Below are 13,882 nucleotides of genomic sequence, written 5' to 3' on the forward strand. Positions count from 1 at the left end.
TGAAGTATTTGACATTAAAAATTTGGTATTGAGGCAAGGTTTTAAATTTGTGAAATATTATTTTTGTTGAGTTATTCACTTCCGAATATGTTGTGAGATTTTGTATATATTGTGATTGAGTCGTGAGCTCCTTATTGTGGAAATAATGTTGTTGTTCATTTATTTTGGCAGGTTGAAATAATTGGGCACTTGACGTGCAAATTGTGATATTGATATGCATGTTGTGGTATAAGGTCTATGTGTTGAAACGCATGCGGTGAGATAAGGGTGGCTTGATACGCGTGGTTAGTAGGGGAACTACTAAAAGTCATGCGGTGTGATAAGGGTGGCTAACACGTGGGATGCTATTTCGGAAAAAATATTTTCTTTAAAATTAAATGTGAAGGCTCCCGCGGTGATATAAGGAAATAAGATATTGTGAATTTATTTATAATTTGGGACTACGAGGCGGTACCTCGGGATTGCCCTTGTAGATATTTCTCTGTGGTTGCACTTGATTTTGGTTACTTGTGTTTTTCTTTAAATTTATAAATTCTTGTTTTTCTTCTGTGAGGTATTATTTGCCCTTATTCTATATAGTTGAATTGTGACATACTACTTACTTGAATTATTCTCATTGTCATTATTATTATTATTATTATTATTATTATTATTATTATTATTATTATTATTATTATTATTATTATTATTATTATTATTATTATTATTATTATAATATTGATTAAACTTTTACCCTGTCTTTTATTACTTCCAGTAGGGCCTGACATGACCTCGTCACTACTCAACCGAGGTTAGGTTTGGCACTTACTGGGTACCGCTGTGGCGTACTCATACTACGCTTATGCACATCTTTTTGTGCAGATCCAGGTACTTCCCATCAGACCATGTATCAGTGAGCTAGTCAGTACGCGGAGAATTTAAGGTACATCTACCAGCGTCCGCAGACCTCGGAGTCCTCATTTATCTTTATTATGTTGTTTTCCTTATCTTCACTAGATTATGATGTTTAGAGACACTTAGTATTTCTCTTAGAAGCTTGTGACCTATTTCTACCGGGTTTTGAGAGTTTGAATCGCGATTTGATTTATTTTATATATTGAGATTTGAGTTTCAGTTTTGTATTCCGCATAATTGATAAGCTTACCTGGTCTTAGAGACTAGGTTCCATCACGACATACTGCAGAGGAAAATTGGGGTCGTGATAATTTTTATTAGGTAGCTCTTTGTCATATTCTTTCTATTGTATAGCCTCACTAGGTCCTCACATATAAGTATGTTTTGCACAATAGTTCTACTTGTTACAAAGGTACTTTGGTTCTCCGAGATTATGTATGGTAGTATTTGCTTGAGCCTATTACACAACATTTTTTATATGACTTTGTACATTGTGTTGTAGCATTCAATTGGTCGATAATCTCCCACTTTGTCTGCATGTTTTTCTTTTGGAATGACTGTTGTGCTATTAAGTTCCTTCAACATCTTCCTTGTAGCAAAGAACTCTAATACACCATATGTTAGATTCTTCCCTACAGTGCCCCAACAATCTTTGAAGAAGTTGCTCCCATATCCATCTGGCTCTAGTGCTTTTTCTCCATCAATGTCCCATAATGCTTGTTTTACCTCTGCATTTGTGAAATCTGCTTCTAGCATTATCCATTGTTCCTCATTCATAGTTGGGCATGCTCTAACTAGATTGGTTCATACATGTGATTTGTTATCTTTTTTGTCCCCAACAATTCTGTATAGAATCCTACAAATGCTCGAGCAATTCCTTCTATATTAGTTATTGTTTAGCCCCCATCTTCCCGTATATAGAATATCTTGTTTTCATTCATTCTTGCTTTCATAAAGCTATGAAACACCTTTGTGTTTATCACCTTGAGTCACCCATTGCACCTTTGTCTTATGTCTAAGATATGACTCACTCGTTAGCCGCTTCCTGTGATAAGTCATTGACAACTCCTTCGCCTCTCGTATCAGTGTTGTGTTCATAGGTTCAAGTTGGATCTTTTTCTGGCAATCCAATAGTTGTTCTTTAGCTTGTTCTGGGTTAAGTACTACTTCATTAAAGAAAGATCTATTTAGCTCCTTTAGAACTCTTTTCAATCTATTGAGTTTCCCCACCAATTGGTACATCTTTGTTCCTGTACTTCTTTTCTCCCACCTTCTTTTAACTTTGCTTTGAAAATCTAGTGTTGTTTTCCACATATTGAAGTATTTGAATAGCCTCCTGGTGCTTGTGTTTCCATCCTCCCAGTGCTCCACTGTAGGGTGGTGGTCATGCAATCCTCCACTCATAAAGTTTACTTCTGAGGCTCGTAGATCAATCATCTAATCCATATTAACCATAACCATGTCAATCCTACTCATAACTCTGTTTGCACCACTGTGTTTATTGTTCCATGTGTAGAAAGCCCCAATGGATCTCAACTCTTGAAGGCCATAGGATTCCATGCATTTTCTGAAGTCCTTCATTTCTGTCATTATCACAGGGCTGCCAACTCTTTCCTCTCTATTCAGTACACTATTAAAGTCTCTCAAGACTGCCCATGAACCTTGTATTTGAGTTAATAGGTCCTCCAGATCCCTCCACAATACCCTTCTCAATGCCATGTCATTGTAGGCATATACTATTGTGAGGCAGTATTGCTTACTAGTCCCTCTATATTTGACTATACAATGAATGCACTGATCAATTGTTTTAACTATACTAACATCATATATAGTTGGTTTCCACACCACCTGGATCCTACCTCCTTTATGTTGTGCTAGATTTGTTGTAAAAACTCACATATTACAAAGATTAAGAGTAGCTTTATGTACTCTAGCTCTCTTAATCTTAGTCTCTAGGAGTCCAAATAGGCCTACCCTACAATTGTGCATAAACAGATTAACTTCCCTCTGTTTTGCCAGCCTATTTAGACCCTTTACATTCGAAAAGCCTATCCTATCCATTAGGAGGGGGCTTGCCCCATCCCTACCAAGTCTTGGTACTGATCACCATAGTTCTATTGATATCTTCATTCCTAGGTCCCTTTCTGCCTTTACCACCCTTACTTGCGCTTGCTTCTTGAAGGTTACTCCCTAATTCTTCTCCCTTCTTCTGATGGCCTTGTGGTAGTGTTTTATGTACTGCATTATTTGTTTGTTGCACCTCCTCTATTTGCTTTCTTTTCTTAGTTAACTCCTTTTTCTGTATTTTCCTGCAGTCTTGTAGTTCATGTCCAAAGTTTTTACACTCTGGGCATAAGATGGGCCTCCATTCATACTCTACATTCTGTTCTATGATTTTTCCCATTCATTTTCAAAAAGAACAGAGGTTGGATACTTCTGACTAAGTGAAATTTCCACTAGAACTCGTACAAATGCTAGTCTCTCCTTGTTAGTTGTTGCCTTATCTGCTTTGAGAGGTTTGCCTACCATTCCAACAATTGTAATCAGTGCTGCTTTACCCCAATATTTGATATCCATTCCCCTTAGTCGAATCCACACAAGGATATTATCCACTTGCTCTTTGCTTACATCAATGTCTGGTTCCCAAGGTTTTACAACCATTGATTTTTTATCGAACATCTGGACTCTTTCTTCTACTGCTTTGACTCTGTTTTTTCCTGAATGAAATCTTACCAGAAAACCCCCTCTATTCACTTGAGCAACTTTATCTATACCCAGTGATTCCCAAATTCTTCTAAAGTAGCCATCAATTACCGGTAGCGGAGGATTTGATCCTAATACATAGCATATAACAACCGACTTCCAGTAAACTATTTCACCGTCAATATCTTCCATTGTTATTTTGACATTCTTCTTACTAGCTTCATCACTAGTCAGATATAATCCCTCAACTTCCGGAACGGGACCTACTATCTTACTCCATGAGTGAGCTTTGGATTTCTCTATGATCCTAGGGTTTTGGTTAGTACCAATTTCCCATGCACTTTCTTCCTCCACCATGTCTGCCTAAGACGGTCTTCTCTGGTCAATTGTTGTGGGAGTTGAATCTACTCTTACTGGAGAACTTATCGCTGGAATCATCGTTGGTGCCGTCGAGGAGGGCGGCTTAACCCTAGCGGAATAATTCCTTGTATAACATTGATGTTCTTAGTATTCTTTGCATCTGCTGATTGCAGAACATTCCTTTTTCTTGGATTGTTACAGGGATTACTCCCCTGAACTGGTTGCCCTCTCCTTTCGTTCTTCGTTTTCCTCATCGTTCAGTCGCAACTAAGAGAAAAAGTCATGCTAGAGAGAAGAGCTCTCTAACTTATTTTAAAGAATATTTGATGTTGTTTAGATCAAAGTTAAAAAGAGAATAGTTACTCTGTGATAAAGTGAATTGTAAAACTTAAACATATGCTAAAAACGAAATTCATCCCTATAACTGTATAATATGCCATGTTAATTCATATGAGTGTCATTATAGAGGGTAAAATAAAAATGTTAACATTCTTTTTAGAACATAGTAAAAAGAAAAGTAAAATACATAAATTGAAATGGAAGGAATAATTAACGAGACCACAATGCATGCCCTTAAAACTAGTCTTTATATTAAGAATGATTAAAAGACTTTAGTGGAATATGTAACACAAACTAATAAAGTGTAAAGAATGTATTAAGTACGTTTCATAGTTCACTTTTCTTTTAATTTCAACAAATAGTTAAAGAATTAAAGTACTTACATAACAGAAAGTTTAGGACCATATATAAAAAAAGTGCACTTTATCGTAACAATATTTCGTGGCATCTTCAAAATATATATATATATATATATATATATATATATATATATATATATATATATATATATATATATATATAGAGAGAGAGAGAGAGAGAGAGAGAGAGAGAGAGAGAGAGAGACTTGCATGTGGCACAAAGGTATATATACATGTCTACCAGGGGGACAATACTAGGTTTATATACTAGTCTAAATTAAGAGCAAGTGGTCCTTAATTGATATCGACTTATATATATCTCTTCAAGGGGAGAGCCTTCAAAACAACGGTAAGGTTGTCTACATGTGACCTATAAGTTACGGGTTCAAGCCATGAAATCAGTTACTAATGATTGTATCAGGGTAAACTGCCTATACATTACAGAAGCGAATCCAAGATTTAAACTTTATGAGTTCATACATCGATTTCAAGTATAGTAATTGAGCTCTAGTAATTTTTTTTATAGATAGTTAGTGGACTTCTTACTAGAAATACACTATCTGCACAAAAGTTATCGGGTTCCGAGGAACCCATAAAGTATGCACTAGACCTGTCACCGCTACATTATACCCCTTGAGGTATGACCCTTACCCAGACCTGTGTGAACGTGTAATGTTTCGTGCATCGGACTATCTATCTATTTATATATTTATATAATATTATTTGGTCACATTCCAACTCCCAGTCTTTTATTTCTTTTTCATTGTTTTTGGGTTTGGTAGTAATTGGTTTCACTTGGACACACGAGCTATTTGTATATCATTCCCTTTATAATTTTGAATTTTAAAAAATAATCCTTTTAGATCTCTTAGGTATAAAAGACATATCTCTTACGTGTAAAAATAAATCTCCCATGTGTAAAACAAAAAATAAGATCATAAAATTAAAAACAAATTTGTAAAGAGCCAAAATACCAATTGACCAGCACGTTCTTTGAGAAATGTGGGCACAATGTGAATATAGATGCTTGTGAATTATGGGTCTGATTACTGAGGAATCTCCTACTTGTTTTCCTTTTATATGTTTGGATTCTGTTTTAGGGATATTCTTTTAAATTAAGAGCATCTGTTTATTTACATCCCCTTTTAGTTCTAGAAACTAAAAATTAAAGGGCATAACAGGTTAAATAGACCACTAAACCATGAGTCTACGTGGACAACACAATAACATAGTTTGAAGTTTATAGGTTTTGAATTTGACATCGAATCAATAGCTCGTTTTTGTTAGTAAGTTCATAATTAAATATTTATAAATATTTAATGAATTTTCTAATATGAATACAGGATCTAAGCAAAAATTATTGAATTCGTACTTATATATATATATATATATATATATATATATATATATATATATATATATATATATATATATTAGGGCATCTCTCTTGCAAGAAAATGTGCTTAGGCAAATAAACTTTCCCAAATATGTTGGTATACCCATCGTATATAAATACTTAAGGTCCATATCTTCAATTCTTTAAACTATTGTAGTTGCTTGTTATCGATCTATTTTTAATTATTATTATTTGGATTTTATCAAGTTAGGCTTTTTTATTTTTAGTAATTTATATGATTTTTTTTTCTCAGGATATTACTCTTATCTTCTTATATAAAATTTGATATTCAAGGAGTTCAACCTTCTTCATATTGCAGGATACTTGCATTCTATTTGGTGATTTTACGAAACATAAACGGGCTTATTTTTACAAAGAAAAAATAATGCTCCCAAAAATAATCACTAAAGAAATAAATTATCTTGATGGTGTGGGCGGAGGTTATAGCAGTGGCGAAACAAAGTATGTAGTAAAAATTCAAAAATTGTAAAGTTTCAAGTTTAAGATTTAAACCTATAACCTAAAGTAATTTTTGAATTTTCTTTATTATTATAGTAAAGCTTCCCTTATGCCAATAATATACATAAAAATTATTTATACCTTTTTGCATAGTACAATTTTTTACAAAAGAGATTCTTGGGTTCCAGATTCAAAGCATATCAGTATAAATGTATAAATTGAAGAAATTCCCAACTTATTGGGTTAGGAAAACCAAAACAATTAAAATAACAAGGTTCAAGTTGCAAAATAAATAGTTGAGGGGCCAAAACATCAATAAACACAAAAACCCCAACCGAAGAAGTAAACGCCGTTTTAAAAAAAACAAAAAACAAACAGAGGATCAGTTCAGAGGAGGGTTTAAGAAGCAGCTGCAGCAGCTGGTAAAAGATAAAATTGAGAAAAAGAGATGGGAAATCCAAAGCAAAAATGGACATCTGAAGAAGAAGAAGCACTTCGTGCCGGCGTCGCAAAGCACGGAGCTGGCAAATGGAAGAATATTCAAAGAGACCCTGAATTCAATCACCTCCTTTACTCTCGCTCCAACATCGATCTTAAGGTTTTCCTTTTTTCCTTCCAATTTCTTCTGAATTAACATCGGGGAGACGAAAAGTTTTGTACTTGACCTGTCTTTTGTAAAAAGAATTTAATTTATAGGGATCTTTACCCAAATAGCCTGTCATATTTACGGTATACATTGATTATGCATGGTTATACACATATTATACATGAATTATACATATATGTATATTCACCTATTATTTTTAGTTTAAACAGGTGGGCGGCTATTTGGATTAATTCTTCTAATTTATATGCACTAGCGGTATATAAAATATTTACACAATCATGTCACGTGTTCGAGCTGTGGAAATAGCCTCTTGTAAAAATGTAGGTTAAGGCGCGTACGACAGACCTTGTGGTCCGCCCCTTCCCCGGACCCCGCGCATAGCGGTAGCTTAGTCTACCGGGCTGCCTTTTTTTTTTTACACAATCATGTCACGGTATAGAAGTGGATGTGCCATAGCATATCTATGTTGCCGGCTTGATTACTGAGAATATTGGCAGGAATATGTTTTCATGTAATTAGTGAGATATTCGTTTAATGTATTCCATTAGTGTTGCTGTATTAGAATTTAGAGGAAAATGTTGGAGTGCAGACATGAGATTGTTTTTTAGGTCAAGATCAAATTTAAGTCTATATTAACTGAAGATGAAGTTGATATGTTGTAACTAGTTGCAATTATTAGCCAGAAATTTTTAACAAGGAGTCAAAAAAATGCAAACTTGCACAGTGAATGAATATACACATTTCTATCAAGGGATTTCAACAATTCACATATACACAAAATGTTTTGTTTTTATCCTATTTGTACAGTGTAGTTTTTAGACGTAGGGGATTCAATCGTGCTGCATATTTCAAAGTGCTGAAAGTTTAGTTTTCAAAAAATTACTTCGATGACCTATATGATAGGAATTACCCTATTACCATAGAAGCTTAGATCTATGAAAGGATATTGTAGATATGTGTAATGAAAGATTGTTAGTGATTACAACAGGGACGAATGAACTTTGGCAGCTATATTTTTTTAAGTTACTGATAAAAAAGGAAATTTGGCAGCTAAATTTTTTCAAGTCAACTTTGGCAGCTATAGGTAAGGGGACAAGTTTATGATACTGACCAAGAGGAAACCTTCTTCCAACATCATCTAGCCAGCAACTTGTCTCCTTCTTTAGCTTCCTGTACGGCGTTCTAATGTCTGTTGACCATTGCCAAGTCGTTGTGATTTTGCTACATTTCAAGCGACCTAGATTTAATACAGATAATTTTTGAAGATATTTGCTTGTTCCTAGGTTGAACACCTGCTTGCAAGCTGTGTGTTTTGCGATTTCTGGCCTTAAAGAATAGTTATTTATGACAGATAAGCATACGTCCAGTGAAGATTGCAATTTTACAGTTAAGCATTGATGTAATATACTAATGCTTTCCGGTAGATGTAATCTGTTAGCCTAATGTTTTGAATCCCCTTGCCTCTTAATGCTTGCGGAACGAAGAAGCTGATTTGGATGTCTATACGAATCTTATGGTTTTCTTGCATTGAACTGTTCTTTTCATTTTATCTTCTAAACTTCTGGCATCACATTTCATATAGGATAAATGGAGAAATTTGAATGTTAGTGCCAATGGACAAGGACCAAGAGATAAATCTAGGACACAAAAAGTGAAGGCTGATGCTCCTGCAGCTCCATTGCTCATCACACAGGCCCCTGTTTCCTCAACTCCAGTTCTACAAGATGCAGCAGCAGACACCATCATGGAAGATTCTTCAAAATGCGCATTAGACGGAAAAACTACTTCTAAGTTTGTCTTTCTGGATTTCCTTTTCAAATTCTTGAATAATTCACAGAACGAGATGTTAAATCAAATCCATATTCTTTGAGATAATGATTTCATCTTGGTCAAACTTTTTTTATTGTTAAATCACACTGATTTGGAAAAAAGATAAGCAATAGTTATGGTAATCTTTTAGCTACTGATTATGGGGTGAAACAATCTGGTCCAACATGGATAGTAGTAAGGACTCAAAGATGTAATTTTACTGTTTGCCCGTTTACTGTCTAAATAAAGAGTCATATGTCTCAAATTGACCATATTAGAATTCCTGCAACACAGTACTTGATGAATACTCATCATTTCCTGGTATCTCAAATAAAATATTAATTTAGTTGTGATGAATGCTCATTATTTTAATATTTTAGCTGGATCTACTGCAGAGAACCGCTTGCATCTCCTACCAAATAATTGAATATAGGTGGAAGAACAAAATATATAACAGTGTTTGATAGCCGTCTGTGTACATTACCATTTTTCGTTTTTGTTCTCTCATAGTTCCTAGTAATTCCGTTCATGTTTTCTTGAAATAATATTATTGCTTTATTCTTATTCTTAGGTACAATCAAATGATATATGATGCACTTTCAAGTCTAAAAGAGCCAAATGGATCAGACACAAGCACAATTGTTAACTTCATTGAGGTATAAAGCAGCACCATTATACTTTCTGGTTTTCTCTTTTGACTTTTCTAGCCATCCATGAGGTATTTGATACTTCTGCTTACTCCTTGACATTCAAATAAACTGTTATATTTTACTAATAGTACTGTGAATTAGGCAATCCCTGTGATTTTGACCATTCAGAAATGAATTTTAAGTTTTCTGAAGCTAGATAAAAGTGCTATCAATAATAACAATAGGATTTTCTACAAACTATAAAGCAGTTACAGTTCCAAGGTCATTAAAATGATAATGTGGCGTAGCCATGTATGAGATGAAGACCTTTACTGTCGTCCAACATAAAGACCTAAAGAATATGTGTTTGTGTTTCTTGTTTACATCTCCATGTTTTCTTAGTCATACTTGAAAGATAAGTATGACACAGACAGAGAGGATAAAATTACAATCCCTCAAGATATCCAGGTTTTCTCTCTGTGGCAAAGAGAGCTAGAATTCATTCCAGGAAAAAAAGGAAACCATTTCAACTTTAATTAATGAACAGAACAAAACTTTTTTTCAAAAGATTTCATTTCAAATTGGTTAGTGAAGAGAACTAAAAACTTACTCCCACCGCCTAGCAAGAAATCGTTGCAGACCTGCTGCACAACATGGAAGAATGATTGCAGAAGTATGTCATATGGAATTCAAGATTTTGAGGTTCAATAATTCTAATAGTTGTTTTTTATTATCTGATAAAATAGTTAGTTCATTAATGTATTTGCTGGTTGATCATAATTCAATGCATAATACTCTATGCGAGAATTGACTGAAGGGAACCTTTCTTATTGTTTTTGTATCTACTGCAGCAAAGGCATGAGGTGCCCCAAAACTTCAGAAGGCTGCTGAGTTCTAGGCTGAGGAGGCTTGTTCAACAAGACAAACTTGAAAAGGTCGCCTTGTTTTTGTTCTCATTTATCAGTTGGGTTACTGGTAACACTTTCTTTTGTAACTTCTTTTGGCGCCAGAAGACTGCTCTGGTTTTTAAACATAAAGCTGCATGTGCTTGTTTTTCGACTTTCTTGAAGAACTATAAGAAAAAATCATCTAAGTAGAACCGACACTCCGGAACACCCTTATAAAGCTAATAGCTTGCTTGAATGAGTATGCTAAGTTTCATTACCAGTTTTCAGATGTTTGAAGCTGGAGTAGCGGCACAATTAAGGTCATCATAACCAAGTTGTGCAGTGTCTCATTCATATATCATTATGTGGCTTAGGTGCTTTACATCAGTAAAGTGCATCTTTTCAGCAGCCTCTCTCTTTTACCACATAATGATCTGTATGATTTATGGATTTTTGAAACTGGAATCAAAGACAAGCTAAAGAGCGTGAAGGAATTAGTTGTATACTTGCTGAACCACCGAATACTGCATTCTGATATTCACCTGACTATTAAAATTCTGAATTCTGGCATTTTGGTTTGCGGAATCCACTGCAGTTTGAGAATTGCTACAGGATTAAGAAAGAGGTGTTAGAAAGAACAAAGACAGCTACCCCAAAACAAAAACATGTTGGGCCAAGACAGTTTCCAAGTAGTACCTATCTTGGTGATACTGTTGAAGAAGCAGCAAAGACTGCTGTCTATAAGGTTGCAGAAGCTGACAATAAATCATTTGTAGCAGCTGAAGCAGCTAAGGAAGAAGCGAGAGTTTCGAAGATGGCTGAAGACCAAGATAGTTTACTGCTGTTGGCGAAGGATATTTTTGACAGATGTATGTTTTCTTCCTATCGTCTTGTTTGTATGTGGTGTATTTTAAATTGTCTTGTTTGACATTTATTTATATCCTTATTTTCTTGCATCCTCAGGCTCACATGGCGAAATTGTGCTAATGGCATAAAATGGTCTTTCCCCTATTTTGTAAAGTCGGAACCAGCTGTTCAGAACCTCTATAATATGTTATTCTATCCGTATCAAGCAATTAGTGATATGTGGTTTGTTGTTAATTTAAGTATTAGTTAAGACCTTTGCACAGGTTCTCTCCTATTATGTATTCAGCGTAGCAAAAATTGGAGAGGGATAGAGAGATTATTATAAAGCTAGAGATTTGATGCTTGTAAATCATCCAGTTCTTTCTACCTGGCAAAATGATAAAGAGTACTCTGCTTTTACATTCTGCTGAGTAGGTTTAGCACAACTTAGTTAGGAGTATTATCACTGTTGTTCTTCTACTGGCGGTAGGTATTAGAGTTGAAGATTTTGTCCTGCAAAAGAATAACGAAAAAACTATTAGATGTTATAAAATACGGCAAAGGGCCAAATGTACCCCCTCTACTTTCGAAAATAGTCTAAGAATACCCTTCATTATACTATTGGGTTATCTATACTCCTGCAGTCATACTTTGGGTTTAAATATACCCCTCATTTAAACGGAGGGACACGTGTTATCGCCATGTTGGTCAATTCTAAATATCTCCTAATTAATTAAAATGACCCATTACTTATACCCTAAAAATAATTTTTTTTTTGTAAAAACTAGAAAAAACTAAAAACGTTTTTTTTCTAAAAACTGGAAAAAAAATATCAAAAAACATTGCTTTAAAAAAACTGAAAAAAAATTTCTAAAATAATATTTTTGTAAAAACGGATAAACAAAACTGAAAAGCAATTAAAAACTGGAAAAAACTGAAATATTTTTAACTAAAAACTGGAAAAAAAAAATATTTGTTTTTTCAGTTTTTATAAAAATATTGCTTTAGAAAATTGCTTTTTTGTTTTTGTTTTTCAGTTTTTATAAAAATATTATTTTAGAAAATATTTTTCAGCTTTTGTTAAAGCAATTTTTTTGTAAAAACTAGAAAAAAAATATTTTCGTTTTTTTTCAGTTTTTAGTAAAAAAAACAAAATCAGTTTTTTTCAGGTTTTACAAAAAAAATTGCTTTAGAAAATTGATTTTCAGCTTTTTTTTTCCAGTTTTTTATAAAAACATTGTTTTAGAAAATATGTTTTAGTTATTTCTAAAGCAGTTTTTTTTGTAAATACTAAAAGAAAAAATTCCATCTTTTTTAGTAAAAATAATTTCAGTTTTTTTTCAATTTTTACAAAAAAAAAATTGCTTTAAAAAATTATTTTTCGGGTATGAGTAATGGGTCTTTTTAATTAATTAGGAGATATTTAGAATTGACCAACAGGACGATGACACGTGTCCCTCCGTTTAAATAAGGGGTATATTTGAACCCAAAGTATGACTGCAGGGGTATAGATAACCCAATAGTATAACGAGAGGTATTCTTAGACAATTTTCAAAAGTAAAGAGGTATATTTGGCCCTTTGCCGTATAAAATAAAGACTATAAAGTAAATAAACTGAAGACAAGTATAGAGAAAGATTAATATATTATTCAACTTTAAATTGATGTACATAATGAACTGAAAACTCCTTTATTTATAGAAGAAAGGAAGCAGCTGCGAGACTTTTCAGGAAGCAGCTGCGAGGCTTTTCTTGAGCTGCTTGTAAGCTGTCTGCATGAGCTGCTTGCAACCTGTCTGTTTAATAAGAAGCTGCTGCAAATCATTTCATTTAGTTGCTTGCATCCTGCATGCATCAGCTGTTTGTAGATAAACTTCAATAGAGTACCAAACGGATAATCTTCTTCTGGAAGATTATCTATAGAGGAGTAATAAATAGACATCCACATTATAATTATTTTCATAACACTCCCCCTTGGATGTTCATTAAAAGATATTGTGCCTCGTTAAAACCTTACTAGGAAAAATCTAGTGAAAAAAATTCTAGTGAAGAAAAAAGATTACACATATAATACGCAATTCTAGCCGCCTCATTAAAAACTTTACAAGAAAAATCCCATGGGAAAAACCTTAGTAAGGAAAAAAGAGTATTTCACTCCCCCTGATGAAATCCTTGTTCCAAATATTTGAGTCTCCGCATACCAATCTTGTATACCATCTTCTCAAAAGTTGAAGTTGGCAAATATTTAGTGGACAAATCTACTGGATTGTCACTTGAAGGGATCTGTTGCACATCGATATCACCATTTTTCTGAAGATCATGTGTGTAGAATAATTTTGATAAAATGTACTTTATTCTATCTCCTTTTATAAATCCTTCCTTTAATTGGGCTATGCATGCAACATTGTCTTCGTATAATATTGTGTTTAATCACATTCCAACCCATATTTTTCTCGAATAAAATGAATCACTGATCTCAATCATACACATTCCCTACTTGCTTCATGAATAACTATTATCTCAGCATGATTTGAAGAAGTAGCAGCTATAGATTGCTTTGTGAAGTGCCATGATATGACAATACATCCACATGTAA

The 13,882-nt window shown here is 33.8% G+C and overlaps 2 protein-coding genes across 2 annotated transcripts; one reads left to right on the forward strand and one right to left on the reverse strand.

Moving 5' to 3' along the window:
- Positions 1 to 3,282: 3,282 nt before the first annotated feature.
- Positions 3,283 to 3,954, reverse strand: LOC107792114 (uncharacterized). Its single transcript, XM_016614307.1, has one exon. The coding sequence runs from the start codon at positions 3,952 to 3,954 to the stop codon at positions 3,283 to 3,285; it is 672 nt and encodes a 223-aa protein (XP_016469793.1).
- Positions 3,955 to 6,883: 2,929 nt separating this feature from the next.
- On the forward strand, positions 6,884 to 11,708 carry LOC107792117 (telomere repeat-binding factor 4-like). Its single transcript, XM_016614311.2, has 6 exons — positions 6,884 to 7,108; positions 8,700 to 8,908; positions 9,498 to 9,582; positions 10,407 to 10,490; positions 11,038 to 11,311; positions 11,406 to 11,708. The coding sequence occupies exons 1-6, from the start codon at positions 6,959 to 6,961 to the stop codon at positions 11,435 to 11,437; spliced, it is 834 nt and encodes a 277-aa protein (XP_016469797.1). The 5' UTR covers positions 6,884 to 6,958; the 3' UTR covers positions 11,438 to 11,708.
- The last annotated feature ends 2,174 nt before the right edge of the window (positions 11,709 to 13,882 follow it).

The sequence above is a fragment of the Nicotiana tabacum genome, chromosome 2 (genome assembly GCF_000715075.1).
Source record: "Nicotiana tabacum cultivar K326 chromosome 2, ASM71507v2, whole genome shotgun sequence".
Lineage (NCBI taxonomy): Eukaryota > Viridiplantae > Streptophyta > Magnoliopsida > Solanales > Solanaceae > Nicotiana > Nicotiana tabacum.